This window comes from Ovis canadensis, chromosome 16 (assembly GCF_042477335.2).
Source record: "Ovis canadensis isolate MfBH-ARS-UI-01 breed Bighorn chromosome 16, ARS-UI_OviCan_v2, whole genome shotgun sequence".
Classification (NCBI taxonomy): Eukaryota; Metazoa; Chordata; class Mammalia; order Artiodactyla; family Bovidae; genus Ovis; species Ovis canadensis.
In genome coordinates, this window is record NC_091260.1 from 51,535,241 (window position 1) to 51,550,836 (window position 15,596).

General features: G+C 42.6%; 1 protein-coding gene across 3 annotated transcripts in view; it reads right to left on the reverse strand.

The window, feature by feature from the left end:
* Window positions 1–1,337: 1,337 nt before the first annotated feature.
* IL7R (interleukin 7 receptor) overlaps window positions 1,338–15,596 on the reverse strand; it is a 33,728-nt gene continuing 19,469 nt past the window's right edge. For 2 of the 3 annotated variants that reach the window (XM_069556156.1, XM_069556157.1), the window contains exons 4-8: window positions 10,566–10,723; window positions 8,341–8,509; window positions 6,549–6,642; window positions 5,559–5,634; window positions 1,338–4,932 (exon numbers count right to left, since the gene is read on the reverse strand). In XM_069556156.1, coding sequence (XP_069412257.1) covers window positions 4,429–4,932; window positions 5,559–5,634; window positions 6,549–6,642; window positions 8,341–8,509; window positions 10,566–10,723 — 1,001 coding nt within the window. In that variant the 3' untranslated portion in view covers window positions 1,338–4,428. Of the gene's footprint in view, window positions 4,933–5,554; window positions 5,635–6,548; window positions 6,643–8,340; window positions 8,510–10,565; window positions 10,724–15,596 lie in introns of those variants that run through there. The other variant, XM_069556158.1, reaches the window with a different exon arrangement.

The following is a 15,596-nucleotide window of genomic DNA, read 5'->3' on the forward strand; positions in this document are numbered from 1 at the left end:
ATGCAGATGACACCACCCTTATGGCAGAAAGTGAAGAGGAACTAAAAAGCCTCTTGATGAAAGTGAAAGAGGAGAGTGAAAAAGTTGGCTTAAAGCTCAACATTCAGAAAACGAAGATCATGGCATCTGGTCCCTTCACTTCATGGGAAATAGATGGGGGAACAGTGGAAACAGTGTCAGACTTTATTTTTTAGTCCCCAAAATCACTGCAGATGGTGATTGCAGCCATGAAATTAAAAGATGCTTACTCTTGGAAGAAAAGTTATGACCAACCTAGATAGCATATTGAAAAGCAGAGACATTACTTTGGCAACAAAGGTCCATCTAGTCAAGGCTATGGTTTTTCCAGTGGTCATGTATGGATGTGAGTTGGACTTTGAAGAAGGCTGAGCACTGAATAATTGATGCTTTTGAACTGTGGTGTTGGAGAAGACTCTCGAAAATCCCTTGGACTGCAAGGAGATCCAACCAGTCCATTCTGCAGGAGATCAGCCCTGGGATTTCTTTGGAAGGAGTGATGCTAACACTGAAACTCCAGTACTTTGGCCACCTCATGCGAAGAGTTGACTCATTGGAAAAGACTCTAATGCTGGGAGGGATTGGAGGCAGGAGGAAAAGGGGATGATAGAGGAAGAGATGGCTGGATGGCATCACTGACTCAATGGAGGTGAGTTTGAGTGAACTCCTGGAATTGGTGATGGACAGGGATGCCTCGTGTCCTGCGATTCATGGGGTCACAAAGAGTCAGACACGACTGAGCGACTGAAGTGTACTGAACTGAAGATGTTCAAAGTAGCTATGTATTATTTTTCATGAAAGCGTCCTGTATCTAACTTACAGAAGTAACCGCCAACACCCTGCTTTCCCATCTGAGACAGATAAGAAGACAGCGTCTCCTGTATTTTTAACTCCCCAGATGGTTCAGGGTTGATTTCCTTTAGGATTGATTCCTTTTCTGCTCAGATTAGCCAGAGTTAGCTTCTATTGCTTTAAACTAAGGTTCATGATTCATATTTTGACTCATTGCTCTGGTACAACATTGTTAACTGTTGCTCTGTGTCTTTGTCCCTTGTGATTATGAGCTGGAAATATCCCATCTTATATCTGTAACCCCAGAGTCCAGCCTAGGACAAAGTAATGCAGAGCAGATCCTCAACAAATTACTAATTCATTAATTTACAAATGAATGACTTGACTGATGAAAAAAGTTTCCTATGAAAACCCCAGGCCATAAAATGACAGCAAATGACCCTGATACATCTCCAGTGGCTGAGGAGAGGTGTGGCCCATTCTAGTTAGCCTTCTATTCCTATTTCAAGAAGACAAGGGCAGTCACAGAGAGTTCTGTAGCATTTAATTAAATATATGATTGTAACACACATTGGATACATGTAATATACTTAGCAGCTCTGCAGAATGTTTGTAATGCATGTGGAAGTACACAGTCAAATCAGAGACTTTCAGTGTAGTGAACAATGGATATTTTATAGAATACCTTCAAACAAAAACCACTGGACTGGCAGAAATGCCATCCGATCTGCATCATTTTAGCTGTCTGATCATGTATGCTCACCATCTTCCTGGTCAATTCCAAGTCTTGTAGTCTCTTTTGAAATGCTCTAAAAACACAGGTATGCACATCAGAAACAGGCCATACCTGACTTTTCTGAAGTCAATTCCCCTGAAAATCAGAATGTAAGGTAAAATATCTGTCGAATAAGCCAGGGTCTTCTAGCTTCAGATATGGTTATTTAATTGACCAATTTTGCTGCCTAATTATCAATTTTCATTTCATGTTGTAAGAACTAACAGTTTACATCTCTAATTTATACACTGTCTCTGACCAGGAGTTTTTCTGTTTTAATGAAATCCCAAAGGGAGTTGGTCAGAACAAATTTGTCATCTTATATTATACATTGTCCCTGAGTACATAATCAAGCATTAGCAGCAGTTATGATTATAAGAGTATGATACATAGATTTTATATAACTCTGATAACAGAGACATTCACTCACTGAATTCAAATGATAATCTGCATTAAACAACATTAAAACAGGATTTTAAAGCTGGAGGGAACTTGATCTTCCTTGAGACCTATCCCTTTCTTTCTTTGAGAGATGATTTATTTACATGAGGGATACAAAGTTACGACTTCCAGTCCTAACTTGACATGTAAGGTTGAGTAACTTACCTGTCCTGTCCATGTAACCAGTTTTCACATAAGGCAAAGATAATGATAATAAGCAAATAGGACCTCTGTGACTAAGGTGCAAGAGGGCTAGCTTGTGAGGTTTCCTGTGATAACCTATTCCTTGAGACTTTGTTCACATTTCTCCGGAAGGTAAAGACCCCACGTCTACCTGTTGGCAAATGTCTCCTGTTCACATGCCAGGCAGATTCTGCTTTTCCTCCACACAGATGAGCACCCCTTCTTGTGGCATTTTCCCTGACTGTCTTCCAACAGGGCACTTTAAACACGCCTCCATTACAGCATTATTAAAGGTAGCATATTAAAGCTACCTTTTATTAGATATTTAAGGGCAGGGTCCCAATCTTGTCTTTGACCACTGTGGCTGGCACAGAGCAAGCTTTCCATAAATACATACCAAGAAAACTAAGTGGATAATGCTAATGGATAATGGAAGTGCTTTGAAAAATTACAAAAGCACTGAGCAAATCTAAGGGATTATGGGACTATAGTCATTACTACTGATTCAGAGAAAAGGCCTTGGAAGGCACTTTGAGGAGCTCCCTTCAGAGACATTACAAAATAAAACCAACACAAAAATTAAAAAAAATTAAAAACACTTTGTCTCCTACCCAAACAAACTAAAAACAGAACAAAGAAAAAATGCAAAATGTAAACAACAACAACAACAAGGACCAACTCCCGAACAACAACATTGATCTTAGACCGGTGTCCTTGGTCTGTGTACACCCAGAGTCAGGGTTGTGTTGGGGGTGGTCTGGGGATCTATTAAAAGGGATCAACTGCATAGCCCTGAGCTGAGAGTGCTCTGCTGTCTTATCTTGGCTTGAGACAGTCTCTAGTTATTTATCTGGATGAGGTAATGCAAGAGGACACACATCATATATTCTCTAAACCTCCAAGAACATGGCCACAATTGGCTCGTGTGCAGCATGAGCTTGTAATCCTTCTCCCTGAAGTTTTTGGCAGCATTCATATTGGTAGAAATTGGGGACAGCAGATGTATTTGGGTTGGGGAGTCTCTACACACAGAGGAGAGTTTGCCCTGGCTCGTTGCTCAAATACACCAGTGTCCAGAGTCAGTAAGAGGTTCTTCCATTATCAAGGGAGGTCATTGGGTGGGAGGAGCAAGAGGGTCCTAACAGTGAGTAACAATAGAAATTCTGGGCATCTAGTTGATTCTCCTTTAAGTACTTGTTAAGAAAAATGGAATAAAATGGGCTTTGTAGCTTTTTGTAGACATGGCCAGTTGTGGTGCTTCATACATCATGAGACCATTCCTCCCCACCATCTTCCTTGTAGCTCTTTTAGTTCCAGTGACCACAGGTCCCCATTTTCCTGGGATATTTCAGTTTACAATTATTGTCCTGGAGTGATAACTTATAACTTTCGTTTTCACTTGCAAAATTGACCCAGTTTGGACAATGCAGGGGTCCCCAACTTCCATAATCTAATGCCTGATGATCTGAAGTGGAGCTGATGTGATCATAACAGAAATAAAGTGCAAAATAAATGCAATGCACTTGAATCATGCTGAAACCATTCCCACCCCCACTGCATCATCCTTGGACAGACTGTCTTCCATGAATCCAGTTTCTGGTGCCAAAGAGGTTGGAGACAAGTACATTATAGAGTGACCAGGATCTAGGTGAAGTTTGGCACTGGAGAGTAGGACAGTCCCTGACTGAGGAAGGCATGTGACTTGGAAGAGACTCCTGGGCAGCAAATCTTGATTCTACCTCTTGCTGAGTGGGGAACATGGACAGATTAATTAAAGCCACAGTTTCATCATCTGAGACACAGGGAATGATGCTAATTGAGCCCACCTCCCAGGATTACTGTGAAGACGCAATGAGACAAGATGTGCAGAGCATGTAGGACAGCACTGGGGACATAGTGAGTCCTGATCATGGTATCCAACACTCTGTTCTCCTTTCCCTCTTTCTTCCCTTGCTCCCTTTCTGTCCCCCCAACCCTCTGTCATTTTCTCCATCCTTTCTTTCTCCCTTTCCCTTTTTTCCTTTCTGAAAGAAATGAATCATTGCGTTGCCTGAAACAGAATGCCCCTGTCTCCTGCCTCCTGCCACACAAGTGCTGCTTCAGAATCCTGTGACCACATAGAGGGGCCACATCCAATTTGTTTGTTTGTGCTGTTGGGGAGAGTGGGACTCAGTCATCTTCGGTCATCATGATGGTTCTGATCTTGGGTTTCTTACAACTCACTGGTTTTGGTAGAAGCTGGACATGGTGACATAGGCTTCTTCTTGACTTGATCCCAAGGAAGTGAGGATGGGCTGCCCCTGGGCAACAGGGTTTAATGTCAGGATTCCGGGTTGGAATGGAAACGAAGGGGACAGGGAGCTGTTTGTAGTTCCAGGTCTGAGGAGCAGGTCCTGGTACACTAGAGGTCTGCTTTTGCCACCTTCCCTGCCATTAGGAGACCTGGAGGAGGGAAGCCCAGGGGCATCACACACACTGGCATTCCCAGCCAAGCATCTGAATGGTGACTCTCCTCTGAAAATTTTAGGTGTAATGCCTGCTTGCTCGGAGGGCCAGCTGGGACCCTGCATCCCGCCTCTGAACCTCTGCTTCTCACTCTCCTCTAGCTGCAGAGAAAGAGGGTCTTGCAAGAAGCCTTCTGCTTCATCTCTAGCTTGAATGCCATCCACCTTATGAATCTGGCAGTCCAGGAAACTTTCAGGATTGAAACTCACATTCAAATTCTGCATCAAAAAAGAGAGAAGACATTAAGACTGCACCAGACAGATATATCACCAAATGATCTGTTCAGGAGAAGAGCTAAAGAACTTTCTGACAAGGGTTTACAGGGAATATCAGAGAAAGGGTTTCCTTGGTGGTACAGAGGTTAAAAGCATCTGCTTGCAATGTGGGAGACCTGGGTTTGATCCCTGGGTCGGGAAGATCCCCTGGAGAAGGAAATGGCAACCCACTCCAGTATTCTTGCCTGGAGAATCCCATGGATGGAGGAGCTTGGTGGGCTATAGTCCATGGGTCGCAAAGAATCGGACACAACTGAGCAACTTCACTTTCACTTTCACCCAAGTTCTAGCTGCCTCTGCCTCTGGAGGTGCTGTGACATTTCAGCATCTAAAGTGACCACTTGCCACACCCTCCACCCCTGGGGGAGCCCAGGAAATTCTGAGACTTGTATTGCATTTTAGCTTCCTACTTACTTCCAGAAACCTGCCCCTGGCATCATCTGAGGGACCCTAGTTATGTGATGCACAAAAGACCAGCACTTGAGGTTCAGCCTGTCCACATCCTACAATGCCATTCTTGGCTATTGGGATGCCTTTGACAGAGTGACAGAAGTATCAGAAGCACTCACTTTTTTTGGTTTCTTGCACAGTTGTTCCAGAGTCTTCTTATGATCAGGGAGACTGGGCCATATGATAGGCTTAATTCTGAAATAAGAGGACATTGACAACGAAATGAAGGAGTAGTGAGCAGACACATAAATCTTCCCACTTATTCTGAGCTCGTAGTCAGAAGAGCAGATTTTTCCCCCTTAGCTCTGCCTCACTATGTGGATGACCTTGGACAAATGACCTGCTTTCTCTGGGTCTCATTGTCACATTGGTCCATGGGGAGGTTGGATCAGAGACCGTGGTCAGTGATCTACTCTGAACAAGACAACAATGATGTACCCCTGGGAACGAGCCCCAGAGAAAAGGGACAATGAGGCTTGGCAACGGTGTAGCTATGAAAGTAAATTATGATCTTCTCATCTACTTCCCAGAATAGGCATTGTCATTTTACTCTTCTCTTCACTGGCAGCAACTCCTCTGTGCCGATTTTAATGGAAGAGAAACATATTTTCTAAGTTACCCAGGGAAATTGCTTTAGGTTGGTACTTTCCAAACTGGAGTATCTTGGGGATGTGTGACACTCTGAGGACATCTTGCTAAGACATTAATAACCTGATGGGTCGTGTCTAAATGATGAAACAAGCATGGCCTTCTCATGGGGCAGAAGGCAAAAGGGCCTTGAGTTTGTGTGCTGAAGACTTCAAAAACATCCGCATTTCCCAGGGTGCCTTCACTTGCACAAGCATTCTGGAGGGATGGCTCTTAGTCTCTTAGGACACTTTAGTGGAAAGGTTTGAGGGGAGGGCTTATCTTGTGTTCAGTTTCTATATTTTTACCTCTTGTGAAATTAACTATTGAAATTCACCAGTGCCTGAGGACGCGGATGGGCACTGTAATTCCTGAAATACCTTATTTCCCTTTGTAGTTTTCTTATCCATAAGTAGGATTAGAGCTCTGTCTGGAATCCCAAATAACCGTAACCACTCTCTTGATTAGTAAAAGAAATTCACCTTTTTTTCCATAACACACAGGCCAGAGTGACCATCAGAGCCACAGAGAAGAAGCTCAGAATGCTGATAGTTAGTAACACAGGATCCGTTTCCCCTGGAAGGCAAGGACAGATCTTGGTTAGTAGTCGTTAAGCATGTGATGGGGAAGACTTTCAGGATGCTTTGAGTTTGTTGAATAACTTGAGCCCATTTAATATTTCTTAAAAGTTGCTTTTCAGTAAAGAGGATGATGTACTAGCTTTTATGGGGGAATTTTAGCTTCAGTAAGTGGCACTGTTGCCGAAATTCAGCCTCTGTTTACTGGTGTCAAATAGAAATATATAGACAGCATTTTGGGTGAATTAGAAAAGATAGATTTTACTGTTTTGCCAGGCAAAGGGGGTCACAGTGGGCTAATGCCCTCAAGACTATGTGACCGCCTTGGATGGGAGAATGAGAAGTCTTATAGTATTCAAAGAGCAGAGCATGATCAGCTTGTGGACATTCTTCTGATTGGTTGGTGAAGAGGTAATGAGTCAGCATCATCAACCTTCTGGTTCCAATCAGTCTAGGATCTATGTTCTGGAGGTCGGCAGTTTTCATCTGGTAGAGAGGTCTGTTTCCTGTTAAAAACAACTTGGGAATGTGTGTCAGGTCTTTATCTGTATCTTTCAGGAAACTATGAGTTGCTAATTCTGCTGTGAGGTGGATTTGTAACCTAAATAGTTTCCAGCTCACCAGTGCAGTGCCTTCCCAGGTGGCTCAGTGGTAAAGAATCTGCCTACCAAAGCAGGAGACATGGGTTCAATCCCTGTGTTGGGAAGATTCCCTGAGGAGGAAATGGCTACCCATGCTAGTGTTCTTGCCTGGAAAATCCTATGGACAGAGGCGCCTGGCAGGCTACAGTCGATAGGTTCACAAAGAGTGGGACACAACTGAGCGTTCACGCACATCCCAGCTCGACAGCTATTTTATGTTTCTACATCTTTACGTGTGCCAATTGTTAACTCTTGAATCAGTCTTTTACTTTAAAAGACAAGGACACAGGGGCTTGTACACGGTGTCAGCGCTGACTTAGGTGACCAGGTCCAGAACAGCTGTTACTTGAAATTTAAAAGGGACTCAGCATTAAAGATAGCAGCACCTCCTGCCTGATTCCCACCACCACGAGAAAGAAGCTACAAGCAAGGGATAATAAGGGGATTCTCTTCCCTACAGTGGCCTCAGCAATTCCCAGGGTGATGAGAGGAGGCTGGTATGGCAGAGTGGTTCCGCTCATCCGCTAAAGGGAAGGTATATGGGGGGGGGTGTGCTTTGGGTTCCCAGTGGTCTGCCTGAGCTGTGTTCTTTGGTTCTTGTGGATGTTCTTAATGCTTAGACCCCTGGGATATCTTCATTCTTCTAGAAAAAGAGGCATGGGAAAGCCACATCAGCCTACACATCTGCCATCTGCAAAGGTATTCCCTAGAAGGGACTTAGAGATATGGAGCATTGGGATTCCAGTCTGAACTGGTAAAACTAGAGGCAGTGGTGGTGCTTTTGTTCAGAACAAGAGGCTCCCAGGAGCTCCTAGGGACAGCAGAGTCCTGACAGCCTGTATCAGCTGAGCAGCTACTTAGAGTTCTACTCCCACTCTGTCTACATTCTTCACAAAGGGCCAAAGACTGCAAGCCATTTTTCAAAGAAAGTGTAAGAATGCCCTCTGGGAGCCCTAACTTGCGGGTTTGTTTCACGTTTCTGGCTCTCACTGTCACACACACACTTTGACTTTGAGGTAAAGTACCAGCGGGAACAAGTTCCAGTCACGTCTCACCTGTGCCATTGGTCTCTGGAGTTCTAAAGTGGAAACTTGGACTCCATTCACTCCAGAAGCCTTCAAAATAGTTGGCGTAAGGGATGGACCGAACTTTAATCTCATACATGGCATTGGGTTGCAGTTTCCTCTGTAGGAGTGTCAGCTTGGTACTGGTTAAATTCACACGCTGAGGAGCAAAAAAGGCACTACATTTTTAAGGTGGAAAAAGAGGCGCTGGCCATGTCGCCCAGATCATTTCGAGCTGAGTGTCTTTTGTCATGTGGGCACTCTCTTGAGGCTGTCTCACATTAGTTACACAAAGGGGCTCTGATGTGGTGGGGTCAGCAGCAGAACTAGGGCAGAGGGAGCGTGTGAGCTCTCAAACGATGCTGCAGGTGGTCAAGGAGGGCAGTGAGGCAATGGGTCTCTATCTTTATCCAGGTGAGTTGGGCTCTCCCACTGGGGTATCTGTCACTCCCAGGCTCCCACCTTACTTTCTACATTCCAGTATCTTCTTTTTCTTTCTCTCCTTTTTCACATCCCAAGGAGAGATGAAAGGGAATGGTAAGATTAGTGAGCAAGAATCATTTTCCTCTGGAGAGATATCATTTTTCATCATGAACAAATACAGAGATACAGTCTTTCCAACACTGCCTATCATCCTTAAGAGGAAAAAGTGCTCTATCAACCTGATGGGGATGAAGTAATACCCATTGTTATTTACTTTTGTATTTATTGGATTGTTTAATTTTTTATACTGATTTAAATTATATATTTCCTATTTCATGAGACATTTCCAATTTTCTTACTAATTTTTCTATCATCCTTATTTGTCCTTTTCTTAATATTTTATAAGACATCTTTATATTTTTAAGAATATTAACCATCTGTCAGTTGTATGCATGGTAATTTAAACCTAATTTCTAATTTGCTTTACAATTTTGATTATTGTATGTGCTGATATTTATAAACACTTATTTTTATGTAGTTACATGTTTCCATGTTGAGCTTTCTTTTACTGCTTTTATACTCAGAATGTTCTTCATTTTAGGATTATATAAACATTTATCTGTAAATTTTTTAGCCTGTTTGGAATTTTGTTTTTACATAATTTCTTTAAATCATCTTGTATTTTAATTTTTTTTAATATGGGGGCAAGTTAAGCATTAAACTTAATTTTTCCCAGTTAACTGATTGTCCCAGTACCATTTATTCAGAATTATTCCTTTCTCTGGTTTCCCACTGATACAATTTTCAGATAAACACCAGAAGAGGACAGGCTCAAGGGCTCCTAATAGTTTGTGTATGTGTGTCAATGGAGATAGAAGGAGGTCTGGGGTGGGCATTACACTTATGTAAGTAGTTTATAGCAGCAAATTGCAAACACAAAAGACTGATCATGGCTCGAGAAAAGAAAATAGTATGGATAAGTAGGATCTCCTTCCCCCTGAGAAAGCAACTGTCATCAGTCTTCTGTTAGTGTGGTGCAAAAGGATTAAAGTTAAGCTAGTGACTTCAGAGGAACTTGAAAGCCCTGAGACCTAATTCTCTTCCATTTTCTCCTCAATACAGATTGTGGAGCCAATCAGACCATTCCAACTGCAGCGACTCATGGAGTCTAAGTAACCCTCCCACTTAAAAGGATGAAAATTAAGCTGTTACTTCAAGGATTTAAGAACTCAGACTTGAAAGAAGTTGAAGGACATATTTCATCTCCTCTCCTACTTACTTCAGGCTGTTTCCACAACTCCATCAAACCAGATCGTGGCTACAATGTGGTGACTTGTCTTTCTTTCTTTCTTTTTGCCTGGTTTGCCTGTGAGAGTTGTGCTAAATGTGATTCTTTTTCAGACTCCCAGATAGAGAGGATGGATTTGATCTCAGTCTACAATGGTTAATCATTAAGAAACATTATAAAGACAAAAAATAGGGCAAGGAAAAAAATGAGAGCTAGGACAAGAATGCACCAGAGAAGATCCAGGTTTTGTGAAACCTAAACCTTTTACACTTTGGGGAGATTTTTTAAATAAAAGGTTCATTTCAAGCATAAAATTTATAGGGACCTTTCTCAGGTAAATGCACCTCTGAGATTATGAAATACATAGCATTAAGAAGTTTCTATTTTATTGTTTTATATATTTTGTAGTTTTTTAAATGCTTTTTACATATAATTTACTTATTAAGATACTTTCATACACATCTGCATAAATTTTAAAATGCATAAATGTAGTTGACCTACATACCATCCAATTATTTTCATTTTTTTCCTGACGGTAGGCTACCTCATGTATTAATACTTTCACATACTTCTTCTGCAAGTGTGATGTATTAAATGTCACCACAAAGTCATTTGCTCCTTCACGATAGATGACTCTGACGTCAAAAGGAGCCTCAGGTTTAACTGGAAAAGAAAAAGAAATGAGGTCATTCTATAGGGTAATCAAGGAAACAATTATAATTTTTAAAGTTCATCTGCTCTGAAAATCACATTCCTTTCTTGGGTCAGTAAAAAACATTTCTTATTCTTCCCAGTTCAAAGCATGACTCCCTTGCAGTTGGGTGTGGTCTTGTGAAGGATGTGGGTGGAAGTGATGTGTACCATCGCCCATCCTGACCCAGAAACCCCACATGCATGACTACCTGCTGGATCCCCTTCCGCTACTTGGCATCATAGGTGGAAGAGAGTGGAGCCACAGGATGAAGGAATCCTGAATGTTGCTTGAAGGAGCACCTCCCCCAGGTTAGAAACACACATTTTGGCTCTCACATCAGCAAGAAACAAATTCTATTGGAGAAATCTGTTTTAGGGCTTATTAGTTAAAGTTGCTGGTACTGATTTTACATGAAAACACATTCTCTTCCCCTTTTGAGTACTAGAGAACTTGTTACCAACTACCCCAAAGCAGGAGTATTTGAACTTTGAGTATTCATTATTCCAATAAAACTGGGGGCCTTATACACCTAATCTCAGCTACATGGAAGCTGGGTGTTTGCATCCCAGCTCTGGCTTATAACTTTCAGTGTGACTTCAGGCTGCCCACTCCTTCAGTCTTGTTTGCATTACTTCTAAGTTCCTCTCTGGCTTCTTTCTCCTGCATACCTGCCTAGGATCACAGGCATTAGATATGAAATGTTGTTGGAGGAAGAGGTTATTATTTCAGGTTGAACAAATTCTGAGAAAGTTACTGAAATCCTAGGAGTGCATGTGTGTCAGGCCACCTCCCACCCTTGACTTGGGGCTTCCCTGTCTTGACCTCTTTGCTGGTCTTTCACTAATGCCTGGGAAGTTAGTTGTCTAGGGATGGGACAGCTACTTGTTTGCATGGCTGATTTCAGACAGAGCTTGGGGGTTGTATAGGTTAAAATCTAACCTAAAATTATTGTTCATGAGAGAGTGTGTGTTCATCACAGTTTCACTCAATAGATTGAGCTGGATTTCAGACTGTGTGAGCTGGGCTTTAAGACTGACTTACTGACCCATTAAATGAGCTCACATGTTGAAGTTTAACTCTCTTGTCATAATCACTTGCTTGTAGTGGTGGTTGCCTAAGTGTTTCCAACCTTGATTCCCCAGCTGCTGCTGCTGCTAAGTCACTTCAGTCGTGTCTGACTCTGTGCGACCCCATAGGCAGCAGCCCACTAGGCTCACCCATCCCTGGGATTCCCCAGGCAAGAACACTGGAGTGGGTTGGCATTTCCTTCTCCAAAGCATGAAAGTGAAAAGTGAAAGTGAAGTCGCTCAATTGTGTCCGAATCTCAGCGACCCCATGGACTGCAGCCTACCAGGCTCCTTGGCCCATGGGATTTTCCAGGCAAGAAAGTACCTCCCCTAGAGGTACTGAAAAAGAGGAAGTGGTTCTTTCTTTACCCTTGGATATCTTGTGCAAGAGCAAGTTTACCCTTTTTTACCCTCAGAGGTACTATAAAAAGGCAAGATACCCCAAAGGGAAGCAGGAGGAAAGGTAGTGGCTGTAGAGAAACAGGCGAACAGAGAAGACTGTCAGCCCCCTGGCACCAGCCAAGCCAGTTCTTTCTTGCCATTCAAGGCAGTGATTAAGAGTCACATTCTCAACAAAACCTCTGATATAGAATTCCTTGCCTCATTCCCATCTCCCAAGGCCTCTCAGTAATGGAAGAATTGAGGGAAGAACAGACCAATGTTGATTATACACATACTCAGTGTCAAGTTTACTTACACCATCTTGTGTCAATGATCACTCAAAGCCACTATAATGATGAGGAAACTAAGAGGTTAATTAGCTCCAATAAGAAGTTCCAGGCCCCAGTTCAGATGAGTTGAAAGAGAGTGTTAGTCATTCAGTCATGTCCGACTTTTTGCAACTCCATAGATTGTAGCTGTCAGAGAGCTTCTCTGTCCATGGAATTCTTCAGGCAAGAATACTGGAGTGGGTAGCCATTCCCTTCTCCAGGTGATTTTCCAGACTCAGGAATCAAACCCAAGTCTGCTAGGGTGTAAATCTAAATCTGTTTCATTCTGAGTCTCACGCTCCTTCAATTTATTTATTTTTTAAAAATTATTTATTTACTTATTTTTTTACAGTAGTTCCTTATTGGCTATCTATTTTAGATAAAGCAGTGTGTACATGTCAGTCCCAACCCCCCAATCTATTCTTCCTCCTCACACTTCCTGCCTGGTAACCATAAATCTATTCTCTAAGTTCATTCTGTGAGTCTCTTTTTGTTTTGTAAATAAGTTCATTTGTATGGAGAACAGTATGGAGGTTCCTTCAAAAAGCTAAAAATAGAGAGCTGCCACATGAGTCAGCAATCCCACTCCTGGGCGTACGTCCAGAGAAAAGCATGGTTTGAAAGGATACATACACCCCAGGGTTCATTGCAGCACTGTTTATAATAGCCAGGACATGGAAGCAATCTAAATGTCCATTGACAGATGAATAGATGAAGACGTGATACATATACATAATGGAATATTACTCAGCCATTAAAAAGAGTGAAACAATGCCATTTGCAGCAACACAGATGGACCTGGAGATGATCATACTAAGTGAAGTAAGTCAAACAGAGAAAGACAATACATGATAGCACTTTTATGTGGAATCTGAAAAAATGATACAAATGAAATTGCTCTCCTTCATTTAGCTTTCATTTCTGTCCCTCACTCTCTCCCACCAGCTTGCTCAGACTCTCCCACACCGGTCTGCTTCTAGCCTCAAGGAGGCATTTGAGCAAATTAGAAAAAGGTGTTAACTCCTCAAGCAACATTTAAAACACTTAATTTTTGACACAACCTGAACTATTATATCAATTTACTTTGACAAGAAAAGGGGAGAAATAGACAACTGTCCCTCAAGACTCACTGGGGGCTCACACCTAGAGAAAGGGAGTATAAGTGACAGGGCAGCTGGCTTCTGGGGAGCTGGGCTCTGGGGATTAATCAGAAGCATCCAACTTCAGTTTAGTTAAATGACAGTTCTAGTAATGAGATGTCACATTAGGAACCAGAAGAAGATGCTACTGGGAGACATGTCTTCACCACCATTCATCCTTGCCCAGCTGTGCTTTCTGAAGCCCCGAGGTGCTCATACTACCCCTTCACAGACCCGTGATACCAATGGGGTGCACATGCTGTCTCTCCCCTGGTCCTTCAGAGGAGGCAACCAGTCAGGTTTGCTGTCTGCTGGATGGCATGGAATGTGGACTTCTAAAAGTGCTGGGTATATGAAATTTGGGGACTTCCCAGGGGACAGGGTGCCATCAGGAGCCTGGGAGTGTGCCCTGAGTAGTTCATAGGCTCTAGCTCTAAGAGGCTTGTGAGTTCTGTGAGCTGGGTGGGTTTCTGTAGGAAGGGGCTCTCCTCTGGGGTTCCAGGACTCTGGCATAGGACAGAGTCTCCGCCCTCTCTGCCTGCTCTCCAGGACTGAACATGGATTTGCAGTGTAAATGGTGAACCTTTAGATATAGTGCCCTGTACACAAACTGAATGTCCATCCATAGAGGCTGAGCCCCCAGACGACCAAAACGCAGCTTGCTTGTGTCCCATACTCAGAGATACCGAGTCGTGCCACCCATCTGAGGCACTCACACTGGTTGTGTCTACAGCCTCTTTTCTACTCCTGCTTTTTCACTAGATGCTTGTTCACACTTGAAACGTCTGTGTTCACTCTTTACCATCTTTCGTCTTAGTGGTACAAAGCTGAGAACTAGGCTCCAAGTTTCTCTTTGTAGTCTCTAATGAGTATTACTCCTTTACCTTCCATTTTCTTTCAGAAGGGTGAAGGGAGGGGTTGCAAATAGGGAGAGACAGAGCCATAGTATTTAGAACCAGCAAAAAAAAAAAAAAAAAAAAAGTCAAAAAAAAAAAAAACCAAAAAAAACCCAAAAACACCCTTCAATCACTTCGAGTAGCTACTCCCTTACATGTGTTGTTTCACTTGTCAGTCTCCACAGGCAGAATGAATACAAGAAGTTAGGATTCCATTGCACCAACATATCAAAACTGGCTTAGACATTTCCCCTCCACCAGGGTATCTCTGAGGTTTTGAAAAAAGAACCTTAGTCACCTCAGTGTCATAAATTTGTAATTAATGGGAAAAAAGCTTTTTGTGTCTATATTCCCAGGCTATCAGATTGATTTATTTGTTTGTTAACTGAATGGAGAACTGGTAACTAATACTGACATAACTGGGCTTCCAGGTGGTTTTGTGGTAAAGAATCCACCTACCAATGAAATAGGCATGAGTATGATCCCTAGGTCAGGAAGACCCCCTGGAGAAGGAAATGGCACTCCACCCATGGGATTCCCAGGCAAGAATACTGGAATGGGTTGCCACTTCCTTCTCTGGGAATCTTCCCTGACTCAGGAATTGAACCCCTGTCTCCTGCTTGGCAGGCGGATTCTTTACCATGTGCCACCTTGGGAACTCCTTTAAAGACACGACTAACATTTCAATCAGTAGACTGAGTAAAACGGATTACTCTCTTCCATCTGGTAGCCCTTATTTAATCAGATTCAAAAGTGAAGACTGAGATTCCCTGAAGAAGCCATTCTGTCCTAAGACTGTAACATAGAATCACTGCTTGAGTTTCAAGACTGCCTGGTCTACCCTCTGGAATTTTGACTCTTTCCTGTCCTCTGGAATATCCACTCTTGCCTGAATTTTTAGCCTTCTTGGTCACCCTATAGGCTTTAGACCTTCCAGCTCCTACAACCATGATGGGTTGATTCCTTAAAATAAATTTCTTTTTCTCATCTCTCCTCTCTCTCTCTATCTATCCTATTGTTTCAGTTTCCT